Source organism: Wolffia australiana, chromosome 1 (genome assembly GCF_029677425.1).
Source record: "Wolffia australiana isolate 7733 chromosome 1, ASM2967742v1".
NCBI classification, from domain to species: Eukaryota; Viridiplantae; Streptophyta; class Magnoliopsida; order Alismatales; family Araceae; genus Wolffia; species Wolffia australiana.
Window position 1 is genome coordinate 27,420,524 of NC_135835.1, and position 16,707 is coordinate 27,437,230.

A 16,707-nucleotide genomic window follows, 5' to 3' on the forward strand; every position below is an offset into this window, starting at 1 on the left:
AAGAATAGATTGAGGGTCATTCATTCTCCAGAAGATGAAAATTAATACCATAAGGGGAGAATAAACGACTGTTTGAGAAGACGAAAATGCCATTTTTACTCGATTTTCCAGTTTTGCTGCGATTAGGGGTACTAAACTATGTGCTGATGATTTAGGTCATGCTCTGATGATCTAGGGAACTCACCGTCAGTCTCCTCCCCCTTCTCTTCCCAATAATAGCTAGATTCTTATTTAAAGCTGACTCAAATGGCACATTTTATATTATAAATTCCAGGGTTTTTTAGCAGGTTCTTGTCGGATCCAACACGAATGGTGATTTTGTTGTCCAGATTTATGATTTTCAAGAAGTTTTTTGATCTGAACCAGCTCACATTAAGCCCTCTATCACTGAGTTTCTGACTTTGTGAGGGTTTTCTTGTTAAACACCAGCTCAGATGATCCCATCTGTTTTCTAAATTTTTAGTGTTTCCATCAGCTTTTTGGTGTGATCCATCTTGGATGACTCCTTTCATATAGTTCAATAATCTGATTTTTTTCTGACTCAGCTCAGATGACACTTTCTATCAGTTTTTGGTCAGACCCATGCCGGATGGGGTTTTTATCTTCTGAATTTCTGATTTCTCAAGAAGTTCATTTTCTGACCCATTCAAGATGATGCTTTTTGTTGTCTCGATTTCTAGTATTTAGATCAGTTTTTTGGTTTGGCCATTGGTCAGATGGTGCCTTTTATCATCTAAATCTCTGGTCTTTCGTCCAAGCTTTTGGTCTGGCTTAGGTCGGATGACGCCGATTTTCATCAAAATTTTCTATTTTTTTAAGTAATGTTTTCTTGTTAAACCCAGCTCAGATGATCCCATCTGTTGTCTAAATTTTTAGTATTTCCATCAGTTTTCTGGTGTGATCCATCTTGGATGACTCCTTTCATATAGTTCAATAATCTGACTTTTTCCTGACTCAGTTCAGATGACACTTTCTATCAGTTTTTGGTCAGACCCATGTTGGATGGGGTTTTTATCTTCTGAATTTCTGACTCTCTCTCTATCTCATCTCTAGGTCTCATTGGAAGACTCTTGGAAATAGTTAACACACTAGAATTCCCAAAGTAGAATGTACAAGTTTATTGATCAGAGAAGAGGAGAGGTTACACTATCACAAACTCTTTCCGGACTTACCTACTAAGCGATCACTCACCCCCACTCTCTTAAGTACTTCTTAAGAGCCTTAGGAATCACTCCTCTTGAGTGTTTTTCCCAGATACTCATTGAAAATTTGATTTGCCTGCCTTCGTATCTTTACCCTGCTCGCCTTTCTCTTTAGGTTGAAGAATGTATATTCTAGGAATAATTTGATGAAATCGGGCTACAATCTTAGGCCAACATGATTAAAAATGAGTATATAAACTTACAGCATGAAGGGGGTTGCAGTTGGGGTTGCTACGACATCAGAAGATGCAAGTGTTGGCGCAGGAGTATTAGATGTTGCTCCGGTCGGCGAATCATCAATTGCTTATGCTTGGCCTGCATTGTCTAGTGGTGTTTCATTTACCGAGAAAGTATCCATTGGAGATATCTTTGAAACACTCGATGAAGCACGTGAGAAGTGTACCAAGTACGCCAACTGCCCCCTTGGACAGAAGAGTTCCAAGCACTTGCAATTCATTAGGTTTCTTTGTTTTCGCGGTGGTCAGGCATTGACGAAGCAGTCCTCCGTTTCTACAGAGTTCCAAAGAGAGAAGTGGACATTGAAATGTCAGTGTCCATTCGTAATTAAGCTGTGGTTGAATCAAGCCTCAGGCGTTTATGAAGTGTATCAGATGAATAATCATCACAATCACGACCTTTTTACTGTAGCTGAGTTGGCTCAAATGCCGAAAAATTGCTCCATTCCGGACGAAGTGAAAACGAAAATGCTGGAGTTAAATGAAATTGGCATGCTCAGTTGCTCTCAAATCAAGACATTGATAGAGCATGAGCATTTCCCAGATGTAGCAGTTACGTGGACGATAAGAGACGTTCAGAATTTGTTACAGAAATCCTCTAGCAAAGCTCGCGAGACTAACGACTTTGTCAATTTATTGAAAGAGAAGTCTAATCATAGCTGGTCCTTCAATTTCCAATTGAACGATGACACACTTCGCCTAGAGAGAGTTTTCTGGATTTCACCTAATGGCAAAGAGAAGTATGTGCAGTTTAACGATGTTTTACAACTCGATGCTACATACAAGACGAATCGCTTTGGCATGCCGCTGGTGTTGTTCACAGTGATCGATAACCACGGTTAAACAGTATTGACTGCTGGTTGTCTCTTGTCCAATGAGCAGTTTGAGTCCTACTCGTGGGCTCTTCAACAATTTTGATCCTACACGAATCGCGATCCCATCGTCTTGTTTACGGATGGCGATATGGAATTGGCCCGAGCTATTAAGGTCATTTGGCCCAATGCAATCCATCTACTGTGCAGATTCCACATTTCCCAAAACATCATGCGGGCTCTAGCTGGCTCTCCAAGGGCCAATCTCAGCGAATTCATGAATGAATTCTGGAGGGTCGGCTCCATTGAAGAAATTGACGAATTCGAGCTGGAATTTTCCACATTGAAGTCAAAGTGGCAAGCGGCAGAATCGTATCTTCGAGTTCTCGAGGGGAAAAAGAAGCAGTGGGCATTTGCCTACACCCATAACAACTTCGTCACAGGTGTGTCTTCTACACAACGCCAGGAGATGGTCAACGGTCAGATCAAATCCGCGTTATTGTCGAATTCGTCTCTATTGCGCATTATTGACGGTTTCAATGCTGTCGAAACACGATCGCGAGACAAGTTGTCCCAAGCTAGACTTTCCACCAAGTTCGCCCCTGCATCAATGGATCCTCTAATTAATGACGCCCTTCATATAATGACAAATTATGCCCAGGTTCTTCTCAAAGCCGAATCAGGAATGTCGCTTTCATATACCTGTGTTGCAGATGCTTCCAAAGATGAGGGATATTTCCTGATCAGTCACAAAGATTTCCCAAAGAAGTTTCGTGTTGTCAGGCTATCCATTGGCACCATTGAGCAAAGTATGTGCTCATGTAGGAAGGCGATTTGGCTCGGTTCTGTATGCAGACACATGCTATGTTGTTTTCGCCACAATAACATATTTTCATGCCCTTTCTCAATGTTTAACCGTCGCTGGAGAAAGGTCTGCAAAACTGTGGACATTCAGTCTGTCTTCATCGATACTGCATTGGCTACGCGACCCAGTTCTGAAGGTACGACTGAAGATCAACGACTGTCTAAACTAACGGCTCTGACGAAGCCTATTTTACAACGTTCAATTGGAACCGAGAGCACATTCCAGTTGTACAAGGCATCACCGATTGTTTTAGGGGAAACTATTGAAAGACACCTACAGACATCGCACCGTGCATTATCTGATTTGGAGGAAGATATTGTTAGGAATCCGTTGACAGCTCGCTGCAAAGGACGACCGAAAGTAGGGAACAAGAGCTACATAAGCATGGCACAGCAGCTGCAAAGTAAAAAGGAGCAGAGGGGTGTCAAGTGCTCTAGCTGCGGCCAGCAAGGACACAACGCCAGAACGTGTAAAAAATTTGATTGTCTTCCGTTCGACTCCGCCGAATAGAGAGGTAATCTCTATTATTTTTCTATCTCTGCATCCATCTTATTGCATAAATACTCTGAAATTCTACAATGAATCCATCTTATTCTTCTATTTACAACTTGAAGCCAGAGAGACTGTCCAGTATCCATCCATGCATCTTTCAAATTATCCATCCATGCAGCTTTGAAATTATTCATCCATGCATCTTTGAAATTATCCATCCATGCATCTTTGAAATTATCCATCCATGTGGGCTGATCGGGTTACTCATCTCTCTCTATCTCTATCTTTAAACTCTCTCTCTCTATATATATGTTATGCGGGCTGATCGGGTTACTCATCTCTCTCTATCTCTATCTTTAAACTCTCTCTCTCTATTTATATGTTATGTGGGCTGATCGGGCTACTCATCTCTCTCTATCTCTATCTTTAAACTCTCTCTTTCTAATTTAGTCCTCTATTTGAACAAAAGCGGTAATTTTGTTTTCCCATTTATCAAGATTTTTGGTTTTTGGGAAGTATCTTGATCATCTAATGAGAAAGGTTTCAATTTATTCAAATGAATGATTGAATGCCTATGGTTTCCAACTACTGAGATCATCCCCTTCGATATTTTAGTGTACACAATTGTAAAAAAATCTTTTGTTTATCAAGAGTTTTAGTTTTTTGGAGCGCATCATGATTATCTAATAACAAGGGTTGCGATTTATCCAGAGGAACGAATTGCCTACCTGTGGATTCTGACAATTGATAACTAACCTGTGTAAAAATTTGATCATTTATGTCATGGCTCTGACTGTAGAATCTGAAACAATACAGGCACTTGAATGGTTTCTTCATCTTCCCCTCCATGGACGAGCTCAAGACTGCTTTCCCCTCCATGGACGCGCTCTCCTCGTCGGGCCGCCATCTCCTTGACCTTCTCTACGGATCTTCCCACAGCAACACCACTCACATCTCCTTCAAGGTAACCCTTACTCTAATATAAAGTTTCTCTCCGCATCTTCATCTTCACGTTCATCTGAATTTTGACTTTGTGACATGAATCTGTTGTTTGGGACTCAATATCCAAGGAGTGAAACAACCAATGAACCTTCCGTGTAAGCGCCTTGTGAGCACGCTTGTATGTTCCTGGTCCGATCAGAACGGATCTTGTTGAATTCATTGATCCATTACTGTATGCTTCTTAGTTTCGTCATCAACTAACTTCCTGACCAGAGAAGGTTAAGAGAAACAGTAGTGCCTTGTGATCAGCTATAACTTTTATCACTGGTAGGTGATCAAGAGAATATTAACATCTGAATCTGCAATTTGAATGTTGTGCAGGAGAAATTGGTGGGGATGAACGTGTGGGGAGGGGAACCGACATCAAGATGGCTGTTCTTCGTGTTCTTGGCAGGCTGATTTGATGTTGCTGGACACAACCATCCGCTCTTCCATGTCCTTGTCGTCGCCGGTGCCTTCATCCATTACAAGGCTGGCCTTGTCTACCTCCGTTGGCGGGATGCCGAGGGCTGCTGACTTACTGCCACTTGCACATCAAAAACTCCATCCTGATTGGCCATTGTTGAGAAAATAAATAAAAAATACTACCTGCCTACCTTCATTGTTTCATCATCATCATTTTCATTTTCTTAGTCTTCTTCTTCCCCCATTAGGGGACGGAAAAAAAATTTACAAAATTTCTAGGCAACTCCCTCAGACTGCCCACTACTACAATCAGAAAGAAAACTAGAAGATACTCTCATCATCATCATGAATTTCTTCATGTTCCGAAAATGTGCCTGTGGACGGGGGGACTTTCTGCCACTTACTGCCACTTGCACATCAAAAACTCCATCTTGATTGGCCATTGTTGGGAAAAAAATTTTACAAAATGTCTAGGCAACTCCCTCAGACTGCCCACTACTACAATCAGAAAGAAAACTAGAAGATACTCTCATCATCATCATCATCATCATCATCATCATCATCATCATGGCCACGTCCATCCAAGACTTCTCCACAACAAAGAGCGAGTGCTCGGAGAGATGGCCGACGAAGAGCACCGGGCGCTTGAACGGCCCCCTCTCCCACTTTCCTCTTTGGGCCAAGCCCATTCCCCCGGTCAACCCCCACCGGCATTCCAAAGTCAACCACGCACATTGCCCTGCCCAGCAGACCCACCATTAAGAACCTTATACAGAGCCAGTGAAATATCAAAATATAAGTAGAGAAAAGAGAGAGAGTACCTGGAACTGTAGATGATGACAGAGGTGGAAGAGAGAGAAGGGTTGAAGGAGAGCCCGTTGACCTCGCCAGGAAATTCTTGGAATCTCCTGGGCAGGGCGTGGGAGTGGTACTTGGACCATTGCCCCAGCTGCCTCGCCTCCACATCAAGGGCAAAGACGCGGTTCGATGACGTCGTCACCACTTGCACATTCGAGTTCCCCGGAGAGAACCCACCCGTTGTCATCGATGCGCCATCCAGTCTCGGCACAAACCAGTGCTGCCTGTAATGCAATCAAAACCACCATAACAATGAGAATTCTGTCTGCTTTCGGTAAGGGTTAGCAGTAGATGACTAGCCAACTAAACTTCATAATCATCATCCATGGGTGACTAGGACAAATGATGATGAAGAGATCATCATCGGCGGCTACATGAGGAAGATGATGTGTCATTGACTGATGGACAACAGAGATGAGAATCAATGATGATGATCCATCGTCAGACTCATTGTCCAATTGTCATCATCATCCTTGATTCAAAACCCTATCTTCCTAGTGAGATCACTTGACGAATTACTTGTTAATCTCAAGGTTGAATATGTAGATGTCTCCAAAGCAGTTGACTGCCGCCAGCCACTGTCCGTCATCGCTGGCCAGCAAACTTGTCCCTGGCGGCTCCTGCCCTCGACGCTTGCCCGCGTCCTCAGCTGCATGCCGCGGCACAAAGACATGCATCACCTCCAGCTTCTCCGTATGAATCATCTGCCAAAACCAAGGAAGAGAACTTACATCAATCTTTCTGTCATGGCCGGAGAGGATCAATCACTATGAATCGACAGTGAAGATGATGGAGTGGGCAGAGGGCAGGCCTGGCGGAAGCTTCCTCTTCGAGACAAAGCATACGTTGTTGCCAGGCTTGTTCCTCATCAGCTCAAATAAGCTGGGCTTGGTGAGATCTGAGTGAGCAAACAAAGAACCAGAGTAGGAGAGCCCGCTGGAAATGATCCGCTGGGACCCCTTGCTCTTGATCCGGCCAAGCGGCACAGTCCCAGCGATCTTCCCAACGTCCTTGCTGGTGATGCCGGCACTGCTGCCCCCGCCATGGAGCTGAACGAGAGAAACGTCGAGCCATGTGGGGTATTGCGCAAGGACAATAGGAGCTCTGTTCATGGCAGAATCAAGAGCCAGCTTGATAGGCGGCTGCTGGGGTGTCGGGCAGATGTCATGGGGCGAGAATTTGGAGAATTCTCTGATGGAGTAGGCGAAGACACCTCGCCTCCCTCTCTTCCTCCCTCGCCCTCTGGTTGCCTCCCTCCCTCTAGGAAAAAATGGAGGTAAAATAGAGGCTTTTTCAAAGTGTTGACAGCGCTTTTTCAAAGTGTTGCCGGTTGCCGGGAGAGAGTTCGCCGGGGGTGGCCGGGGAGAGAGTGCGCGGGCGAAGACACCTAGCAGAGTTGACAGCGGTTTTTCAAAGTGTTGCCGATTGCCAGGGAGAGAGTTCGCCGGAGGTGGCCGGGGAGAGAGTGCGCGGGCGAAGACACCTAGCAATTTATGCTGATGAAACCTACAACGATGGACAAGGATTCAACTCAGATTTCAGCTCCATTGATAAGAAATTGGAGAAAAAAATCGACTGCACACCTGCTGTAGATTGGCACGGCGCAGCGATCGGGAAAGCTAGAAAGAACATCAACAGCAACCTCGGTTCGGCGTTGATCTCCAAGGGGTTAATCGGTTCGGAGTTCGGCGTTCCTCTCCAAGGGGTCGACAGCGGTTTTTCAAAGTGTTGCCGGTTGCCGGGGAGAGAGTTCGCCGGAGGCGGCCGGGGAGAGAGTGCGCGGGCAAAAAAGGCGACCGGGACCGTGAAATTTTTTTTGAAAAAAAACCGAAATGAGGTGCTCGTTAAGTCAATAATCCGACGTGTACCGGTTGCCCGAGATTCCACACGGGCAACCGGATGCCCGCGTAGCAGAGTCGATATTATATTTGATGAATTGATAAAATCTTATGACTTCATTGAGAATTAAGATGAACCATGTGTTGACAAAAAAGATCAGTGGGAGTGTGATCACTTACCAATCCTTTATGTAGAATAAAATATGCTCAATGGAAATTTTTTATGAATAGTTTACCACACTTAAGTCATGTTTTTCAAATAAAGTATACATAAAAGCTTTGGGAGAAACTACCTGTTTCTAAGATTTTCCAAATCCATGCCTAAGATAACATCTTCAGAATGTTTACATCGAGAACTCCAAGACAGGTCTCATACTAGTAAGACATAAATTTTAGATACTTTAGGATCATTCCCTTCAGAAACTAAAAGATTATTGAGGTAAAATCTGCTGGAAAAGGTTCTAATTATCCTAACAAAACATAACAGTAAGAGCTAAGCATAACTATAGAACTTAGACTACCAAAAAGAATAAAGGTAACTAATATCCATGACCAATTACAATACAATCTAATAGTTGTTGTACTAATTATCATAACTCATGAGTTTGACCTTTTATTCTGATGATCATAAATATAATACTATTTTTAGTAAAAATTTCAAGTAGTTCCTGAGATTACTATAATGCAAATTATAATAAATGCATGTGATTAAAACTTAAAATAATCTATTGCACTTTAAGAACGAATTTCCAATTTTTCTTGATTTTATGATATTTTAACATAACATTCTAACCTTAGACAAATATATAATTTACAAAACATAAACTTAAATTAATTTTAAAATTTAACATTCTTGATAGTTTTATGGGATAAATTTTAAGCATAAAACTATAATTACCTCCTCCATCCATCCACAATCTTCGACATAGAAATAAAACCTCCATCCCTATAAAAAAGGCACCTTTGGATTTTTTTCCTAATTACAATTAGGAGTGTAATTTTATAATTGAAACTCTCATTTGCTTCTGTTCCTATATTCAAGGAGCAAAGGATTTAAGGATTGTCATTCCAATGTAGAGAGGCTACGAAAAATCACCATTCGGCACGTTCTCTCGAGACGACAAGGTTAGTGTAACCTTTGTTTTTTTTTTACTCATGTCTTCAACCTTTTTCTATATTTTAATCGATGCTAGCCTATGCATTCACAATCACACCATACCACCTCTAACTCTGCTGCTTGTCAGAACATATCTGCCTCCATCTCTATCGCCACCGGTGATGATAAAATCTTCATTACTTGACCGTTCATCTGACTTGACCGTTCATCTGGTGCATCTGCCATCATCTCTGTTGCAATCAGCGGCTGCATCTTTTTGATCTGCTCTGCTCGACCCACATCCACCATTGTTCCATCAACCCATGCTGCCAAAGCATCGCCGAAGGTACTAAGTTAGAAGTAATTAGTATTTTCTACTATGAAGTTTTATTAAAACTTTTTAAAGCATTTTATAAATTCTGAATATAATAGGTTAATAAGAAAAAAAATTTCTCACCATTTTTTTGTTTATAAAGTTTCACCAGTTTGCTTTTATAAATTAGATTGAATTCCTAAAATATAAAAAATATTATAAAAATTAGATATCAAAGCTAAAATTCACTAAATCAATACTTGATCCCTATGGATTCAACCTAGCTAACCATGTGCTTGTAAGGAAACTTATTAATACTATCACCAAAGCCAAAGGACTTAAATGACATATTATCCCAAATGTTTGGTTTATATTTTTCTACGAGCAATTGGATTTCTCTGAATGCGAGATTGATCAAATTGAATGGCATACAAGTGAAACAACCACAATGTCTAGTTTGTATTAATTTAAAAAAGAGTATTTATTATCATGCTTCTGAAATATTTGCAATGAAGTCTAAGAATATGTACAATGATGAGGTCATGCTTAGTTTATTGCATAACATTAAACATGTAGCCCAAACATTTTTACTCCCTAGATACTAAAATATTTCAATGAAGAACACTATGTAATTGGTGCTGATATGATATATCTGATTAATCTCATAAATTGTTTTTTAAAATACTAAGTAGAGATGGTGGGCACCTTGCAGAAAGTAGTTCACTGAATTGATTTTTATGAATTCCTGGAGGATTTTGTACCCAAATCTCAACCAGCTCAAGGTCATGTCTAGATAGAAACTTTTACTTTCAGTATGCCATATGATTTTTAGTAATAAAAAATTATTAACTCATTTACAAAAACAACTCCAAGGAGCAAGTAGATATGATTACTTGACTCAGCGATTAGAGTATCGCGCTCACATGGCGAGAGTCATTGGCTCAAATCCAATAGTAGGTAAGCCCCCCCTTTCTTTTCTTTGAAACCTTTCTTCTGATTTACTTACAGAAATCAACCGCTACGCATCTCATGCACAACTTAGGAGTATTCACGAGGGGGCGCGAAGGCGCGAGTTTACAAGCGGGAGCAGTTATGAAAAAATGGAAAAAAAGGAGACTTCTGAAATGGGCTATGCCACATATTAATTATGAGGGAATTCGCATCTGTCCCATCACAAGCACCTACTATGTCATGATCACTTGTTTTGTAACCTTTTTTGGTGGTTCAACAAACGATCGCCCCTCCACCTACAATGTGCGGTACGAAGATTACGAAGTCAGTTGGTTCAAATTCATGTCGTGAGTAATATAAAAGAAAGTTAACCCAGCCTAACGTCTGCCTTTATATGCGTGGTCATTGAACGATTGGAATTGAGAACGAGAGGCAAACTATGTGAGCTGTGTAGGTTACGAAGTAAAATGAGTAGTTCGATTGATTTCCTTAAATTTTAAACCTCAAAACCCTCTTGGATAACAGCCAAAAGCCACCTCTTTATCCCCCCTAAAGTCGTGCGTCGCCCCTAGGTCTACAAAAATCTGACTACAACTAAGACCCCATTCATGGTGTCTCTGGAAGCGGCCTAAGCAGTAGCTTGCATGTAAATAACTACATTTAGCCGATGGAAAGCACTTCAGTCGTCAGTACCACCTTACAGGAGGTGTGAATACTTTGCTATGTTTATAGAATGACGAGGCGCGCTATTTGAAGCATCCCTTTGATGCAGGAGCTAGGAAAAAAAGAACGACTGTGGAAATGGGTATGACAATGACGGGTGGAGGATACTGGATGGGTTTGGATGGATGGATAAAACAGACCACATAATTCCATGCGATCGAATTCAGAACTTAAAACCGATGAAATACTGGTGGTGTAGTCCCATTCCTCGTCGAGGGCAGGAGTACTGTCTTCAACCACCACGACGATGCCAAAGCACCAAATTCAATAGTCGAATTCACGTCACGAGGGAAACTCACGATAGAGAGAATTTTAGAGAATTCCAAATCAAATCAAATCTGTCGGTGGTGGAGAACTCTCGCGGAACACTAAACGAAGAACACGTCGACACCAAAGAGTTCAGGCGTACCTCGTCACCGTAGTGCATGAAGAGGTTGCGGGGAATTCTGATTGTGACAAGACTGGGTGATTCTGGGCATTGAATGGCCCACTAGACAAGAGAGCCAGGGTGTTCCGGGCGTTGTACGGCCCTGGCAGAAAGCGCGACGAACGAGTGCGGACACGGTCAGGACTGGCAAGCGTGGGCACTAGTGAGGATGGTGCACCTTGGGCGGCTCTAGGCGGGCAGCCTTGGGCATCCCTAGGCAACCTAAGGGCGGGCTGCCTTGGGCTGCCTAGGGCGGGCTACCTTGGGCAGCCCCAAGCGGCTGCCTTGGGCTGTTCGGGGTGGCAGCCTTGGGCGGCCTAGGGCGGCTGCCTTGGGTGGCTTGGGGTGGCTGCCTTAGGCAGCCTAGGGTGACTGCCTTGGGCGTGCTGGGCGGCCTTGGGCAGTAGCCTTGGGCGGCCTAGGGTGGCTGCCTAGGGCGATTGCCTTGGGCGGCCTGGGGCGGCTGCCTTGGGCGGTCTAGGGTGGCTGCCTTGGGCGGTGTGGGGCGGCTGCCTTGGGCGGTGTGGGGCGGCTGCCTTGGGCGGCCTGGGGCAGCTGCCTAGGGCGCCCTGGGCGACAGCCTTGGGCTGTCCGGGGTGGTAGCCCTGGGCGGCCTAGGATGGCTGCTTTGGGCGGCCTGGGGGGGTTGCCTTGGGCGTCCAAGGGCGGCTGCCTTGGGCGGCTTGGGGCGGCTTCTTGGGGCGGCCCTAGGCGGCAGCCTTGGGCGGCCTAGGGTGGCTGCCTTGGGCGGCCTGGGGCGGCGGCCTAGGGCTGTCCTGGGCGGCAGCCCTGGGCGGCTAAGGGCGGGCAGCCTTGGTGGCCCTGGTGTGGGGGAAGAGAGGGGAAGAGAGAAGAGAGTCAAGAGGGAAGGAGAGAAAGAGAGCGATGGAGAGGGGGAGAGAGGACGGGGAGGAAGGCGACCGACGACTAACGGAGGCAAATTGTGTAATTAATCTTAAATGTCGTTGTTATTAATTTTCCTTCAATCAAATAAATTTATAAAAATATAGAAACTTACTCGTGTATAGCGTGAGTAATGTCGTCTCCACAGGGACTGGCCTTTAGGTTTAAATTCGATAGTTGAGTTATCTTTATTAAATTGTAATAATAATACTAAAGATAATAAATAAGAAGTGTTAAGTAATTAATAAGTATATAGTTTAATAGGGTAGTAAGAAGAATAAGAGGAAGAAGAAGTATACTTCGAGAAGATAATATTATAATAAGATAGGTATAAAGGGAAAGTATTAGATATATGGCTATGTACTTATGGCTACTAAATGGGAATATTAGATATAGGGATCATATTTTATAGCTACTAAGAGTAGGAAAGAATTAAGGTTTTAAGTATTATATTTAAGAATAGAGGTAATGTAATTAGTAAAGAAATAGAGAGTACTTAATAAGATTACTTAGTAATAAGAAGATAGAAGTAAGAAGAATTATATAGATAGGTATCTAACTATAATTTGACAACTAAGAATTTGAGGTAAGTATAGATGGATATTCGGAAGGGCTGAAGGGGTAGAATACTATTTAAACTTAGTTTATATGTTTATTCATATGATTTATACTCTTATATATATATAGTTTATACCATCGATTCCAATATTAGTAAGTCGATTTAGTCCAACACCCCAAAGATGTTCGACTAAATGCTCAATAGGGGTCGACGCTAGAGGAATATGCTTAGTATTTGCGTATTAGTAAGTTTTATATATGTTTTATTTATGTTTTATAAGGGGATATCGATTTTAGAGGGGTGTTTCTGTCGAACACCCGAGAGGTGTTCGACAGAATGTCCGATAGAATACCAATAGTAGTAAAGATGAGATAAGAGAGCAGATTGTGTCGAACCCCCGTGAGGTGTTCGACATAATGCTCAAGAGAAAGCAAGATATATATATATATATTTGTTTTTATAAGGTTTAATGGCGTAAACTTAGGAAAATCGAGTATCGTTCATCAAACTCATTAGGTGTTCGATGAAATGCCAGAACGGGCCTGCGAGTCAGAATTTAACCAAATTATGATCACGGATTCTGTTGAGTGAGGATTTAATTGTCCAGTTTGATATGAAAACATGTGAATTAGCCGAAGGAACACTCAAATTGACCTGAATTTCCCTGATTTGAAGACGAGACGGGTGGCGCTGATCGCCGCCGCCGAGCTTCGGTTTAAGGTCTCTCTCGGTCTTCTCCTCCGTCCGGGTGCAAATCCAAGCTTCTTCAAAGCTTCCTCGGCTCCTCCCCCGCTGGCCACAGCCGCCTGCACTGTCACGACGACGCACCCTACTTCCAAACGCGGAAGGGATCTCCGCCGTCGCAAAGGGCTTAAGGTCGAAAGATGATCAAATTGGGGCTCCTCAGACCCTCTTATCGGCTTGGGAGGGCTTCACTTGGCCGTCTGATGGATAGGGGCTGCTCGGGGAGTCTTCCCGGGCCGTTGGTTCGCCCAGCGGTCCCCCCCTCGCCGGCCGAGAACCGCTCCAGCCGGCGGAGTCGACAGCCAGGGCCAGATTGGACGGGAATGCCCCTGGCCTTCCGATCGTCCCTTTAAAAAGGTTCAACGGCTGCGATTAAATCGCAGCCGTGAACCCGCTCTTACGGTGCACCCAGGTCCTCGCCACGTCAACGCCTCGTCAGCTTACCTTATCAGCTGCCCCGTCAGAAGTACCTCTTTTGATTTGTTCGCCGCTGGGCCCCGTGGCCGAATCAGCCTACACCAAGGAAAGAAAGTCTTTAAATTTGGCGAGATCGATCTCTATCGTCCAATCTTTTTTTAGAAAGATTGGACGGCCAAGATCATATCTGCCTCTTTAAAAGAAGCCCGAAATAATACGGGCTTCGGGCCTGATCAGCTCGAAGCTCGATATGGATTTTCTCTTGTTTTCTTCAGGATCTCGGCCCATCGGGCCGCGATCCGGTTTTTTATTTAAAAGCCCAGCCCAATGCGATTGACCATAAGAGGCATGGGGTTTTGCAATCCCATATTGAAATTTTTAAAAATATAGCGTTGTATATAAACTACTTACCACTCTCCTTGCGACCAACTATGGGCCTGCGCGGGCTCTCTGTGTGTTCGACTTTAATGGGCCTGCTGTTTTCGCGGTGTTGGGCTTCCTTGTTTCCTTGTGCATGGACCTCGCCGGCGGCTGGGCCGCTTGAGCGTCATGCGCTCACTGGCCTGGCTGCTAGCTTGAGGCCCTGCGCTTGAGATATCCCATAGCCCATAAAAAGCAATTTTTAAAATTTTTGTACATAATACTTCTCTATCTTTTCTGCAAATTAAATACATATTTTTCTCCTGCGGTTTCATAGAAAACATACTAAATAGAACACGAGACAATTTAATATGTATTAAATGTATATTTCAACTAAAAAATATTTAAGTTGTATAATGTGCATAAAATTGATATTAAAATGCATCATTTTCATAATTTGTTCTATTTAGCGCATGACATGCAATATTTCATGAAATAGAGTTAAATACACATGAATTTATCCCAAAATGCCCTTAAAATATGTATAAATACATACCATATAATAGGTTTATCAACGACGCGAGGCGGTGACGGCGGCGGAGGCAGCGGCTGTAGGGTTGGAGAAGGAATAGGGGAGGTTGGGCAGTCCTCCAAGAAGAGTTAAAAACAAACTCAATTCTTGAATAATGACTGCCTAACTGTTTCTTGAAACAATGGCCTATACATATAGGCCTTGGAGGAAAGAGAAAATACAAGTTACTAACATTAAAGACGAGGGACGTGGTTCGTGTCACATCAAGGGGCAGTTGTTGATCGGCCTTTGGCAACGTGTCATGATGCGTGAAGGGACGTGCGTGTGTGGAGACGTGCGTGACGCAGGCTCATTGACTTGATCCGGCGATGATGGCGGCATGTCTTTGGCGGTCGTGTTGACTTCAGATGACGGTGGTGACGCGTCCGGTGTCGATGTGTTGACGTCGTCGCCACCACCCTTAGTGCTGTGTTAGGGGCCCTTTTAATTGACTTCATTACCTTATAGTGAATGGGCCTTAATGCTCAAGCCTCATTGCAGCTCTCAGAGGCAGGGTTCAAGACGTAGTACTTTAGCCCAAACTTTTATTGTGTGAAATTTCTAGCTCTTCTAGACTTAGCCTAATTTAATCTAACCTGTTTCCTGACTCCTTACCTACCTAACGGCCAGCCCCGTGACCTTGCGAAATGCGAGATCTGTGTTGGCAACAACCATGGTAAGTGGAAAAACTGAGCTAGGTTCTGCTAGAAGTGGCGTAGGTTCCAAATTTAGGTAACAAAGTCAATTCAGATTCATGTTAAGAAGAGATTAATCCACATCATCTTCTTTGATGGATCAAAAGCACATGATAATTAATGAAAGCAAATATTCAATAAAAAAATTGATTGAACCCTTTATACATAATTTTTAGCTTGGCACCTCATGTGTTGGTGACTCAATCGATCATTTGGATTAAATCTATCTATGATTAATAAAACTTTATTTTACATTTAGTTAGTTAATTTGGTTTTCCAAACAGTTTGTTTGGGATTATGATGTCATCAAGTAGATTGGTACATGGTCTTCGATGAACAAATCAGTTTTATTAGACATCAGAGGATATAATTGAAGTGGAATATTTCTTATAAAAAAAATTTAGGTATAACAGAACTCAAAATTCAAGTGGGAAAGATCCATAAAATTATCTCCTTGGCCCGCCCATCTTCTCCCCTCTTGGTGTGACTTTAATAGTAAGAAGGTCCTCTCAGATCTCTGCTGGCATTATCAACAATAATACGAGGAGATAAAATGTATCAAGGACTACATTGAAATCAGTAGATCAGACACGTGCAGTGTGGGATAAATAATTTAAGCCAACAATTGGTAGGAAAAGTTGACTTCGCACAAAGTGATTTGAACGTTATTGTGATTTGCCTTTAGTTTAAATGTTTAATTTGATCCTTATCAATTTCACTACACTGATAGCACCTTCAATCATCCCTTAATCAAAAAATATTGTGGCCTAACATACTATTGTTTTATTTTTCTGGTTGTTGTCAATGAGAATTCAAAACTCTCATAGTTACTCTCTATCATCCCATAAAAATCATCAAATATAAAGAAACATTTAAAACATTTTATAAATTATTTTGTTAATAACACATTAAAAATCACATAAATAATACTTAAAAATAAACTCCAATGATAACTAATAAATAAATTTTATTTATTATTCATTTGTAAATATGTCACTTTAATACTCTAAAACAATAATTGAGGCATAAATATGTCCATTTTACTAACTTTTCACCTGAATAATATGTTATCAGACACATTCATATATTCAATTTTATTAACTAAACCATAGATTCAAGTTTTTTTGCAGGTTTTAAGAGACCAGCTATATTTATTCACCTATAGATCTTAAATATCAATTTCATACAAAATTACCATAAATACAAAATTATTGATAGTAGCATGCATTCATTTATTA

The 16,707-nt window shown here is 42.4% G+C and overlaps 1 protein-coding gene across 1 annotated transcript; it reads left to right on the forward strand.

The window, feature by feature from the left end:
• Positions 1 to 1,408: 1,408 nt before the first annotated feature.
• On the forward strand, positions 1,409 to 6,818 carry LOC144711819 (protein FAR1-RELATED SEQUENCE 11-like). The gene is made up of 6 exons (XM_078585944.1): positions 1,409 to 2,276; positions 2,496 to 3,097; positions 4,407 to 4,571; positions 4,931 to 4,992; positions 5,931 to 6,009; positions 6,795 to 6,818. Exons 1-6 carry the CDS (start codon positions 1,409 to 1,411, stop codon positions 6,816 to 6,818), a joined length of 1,800 nt encoding a protein of 599 aa, XP_078442070.1.
• The last annotated feature ends 9,889 nt before the right edge of the window (positions 6,819 to 16,707 follow it).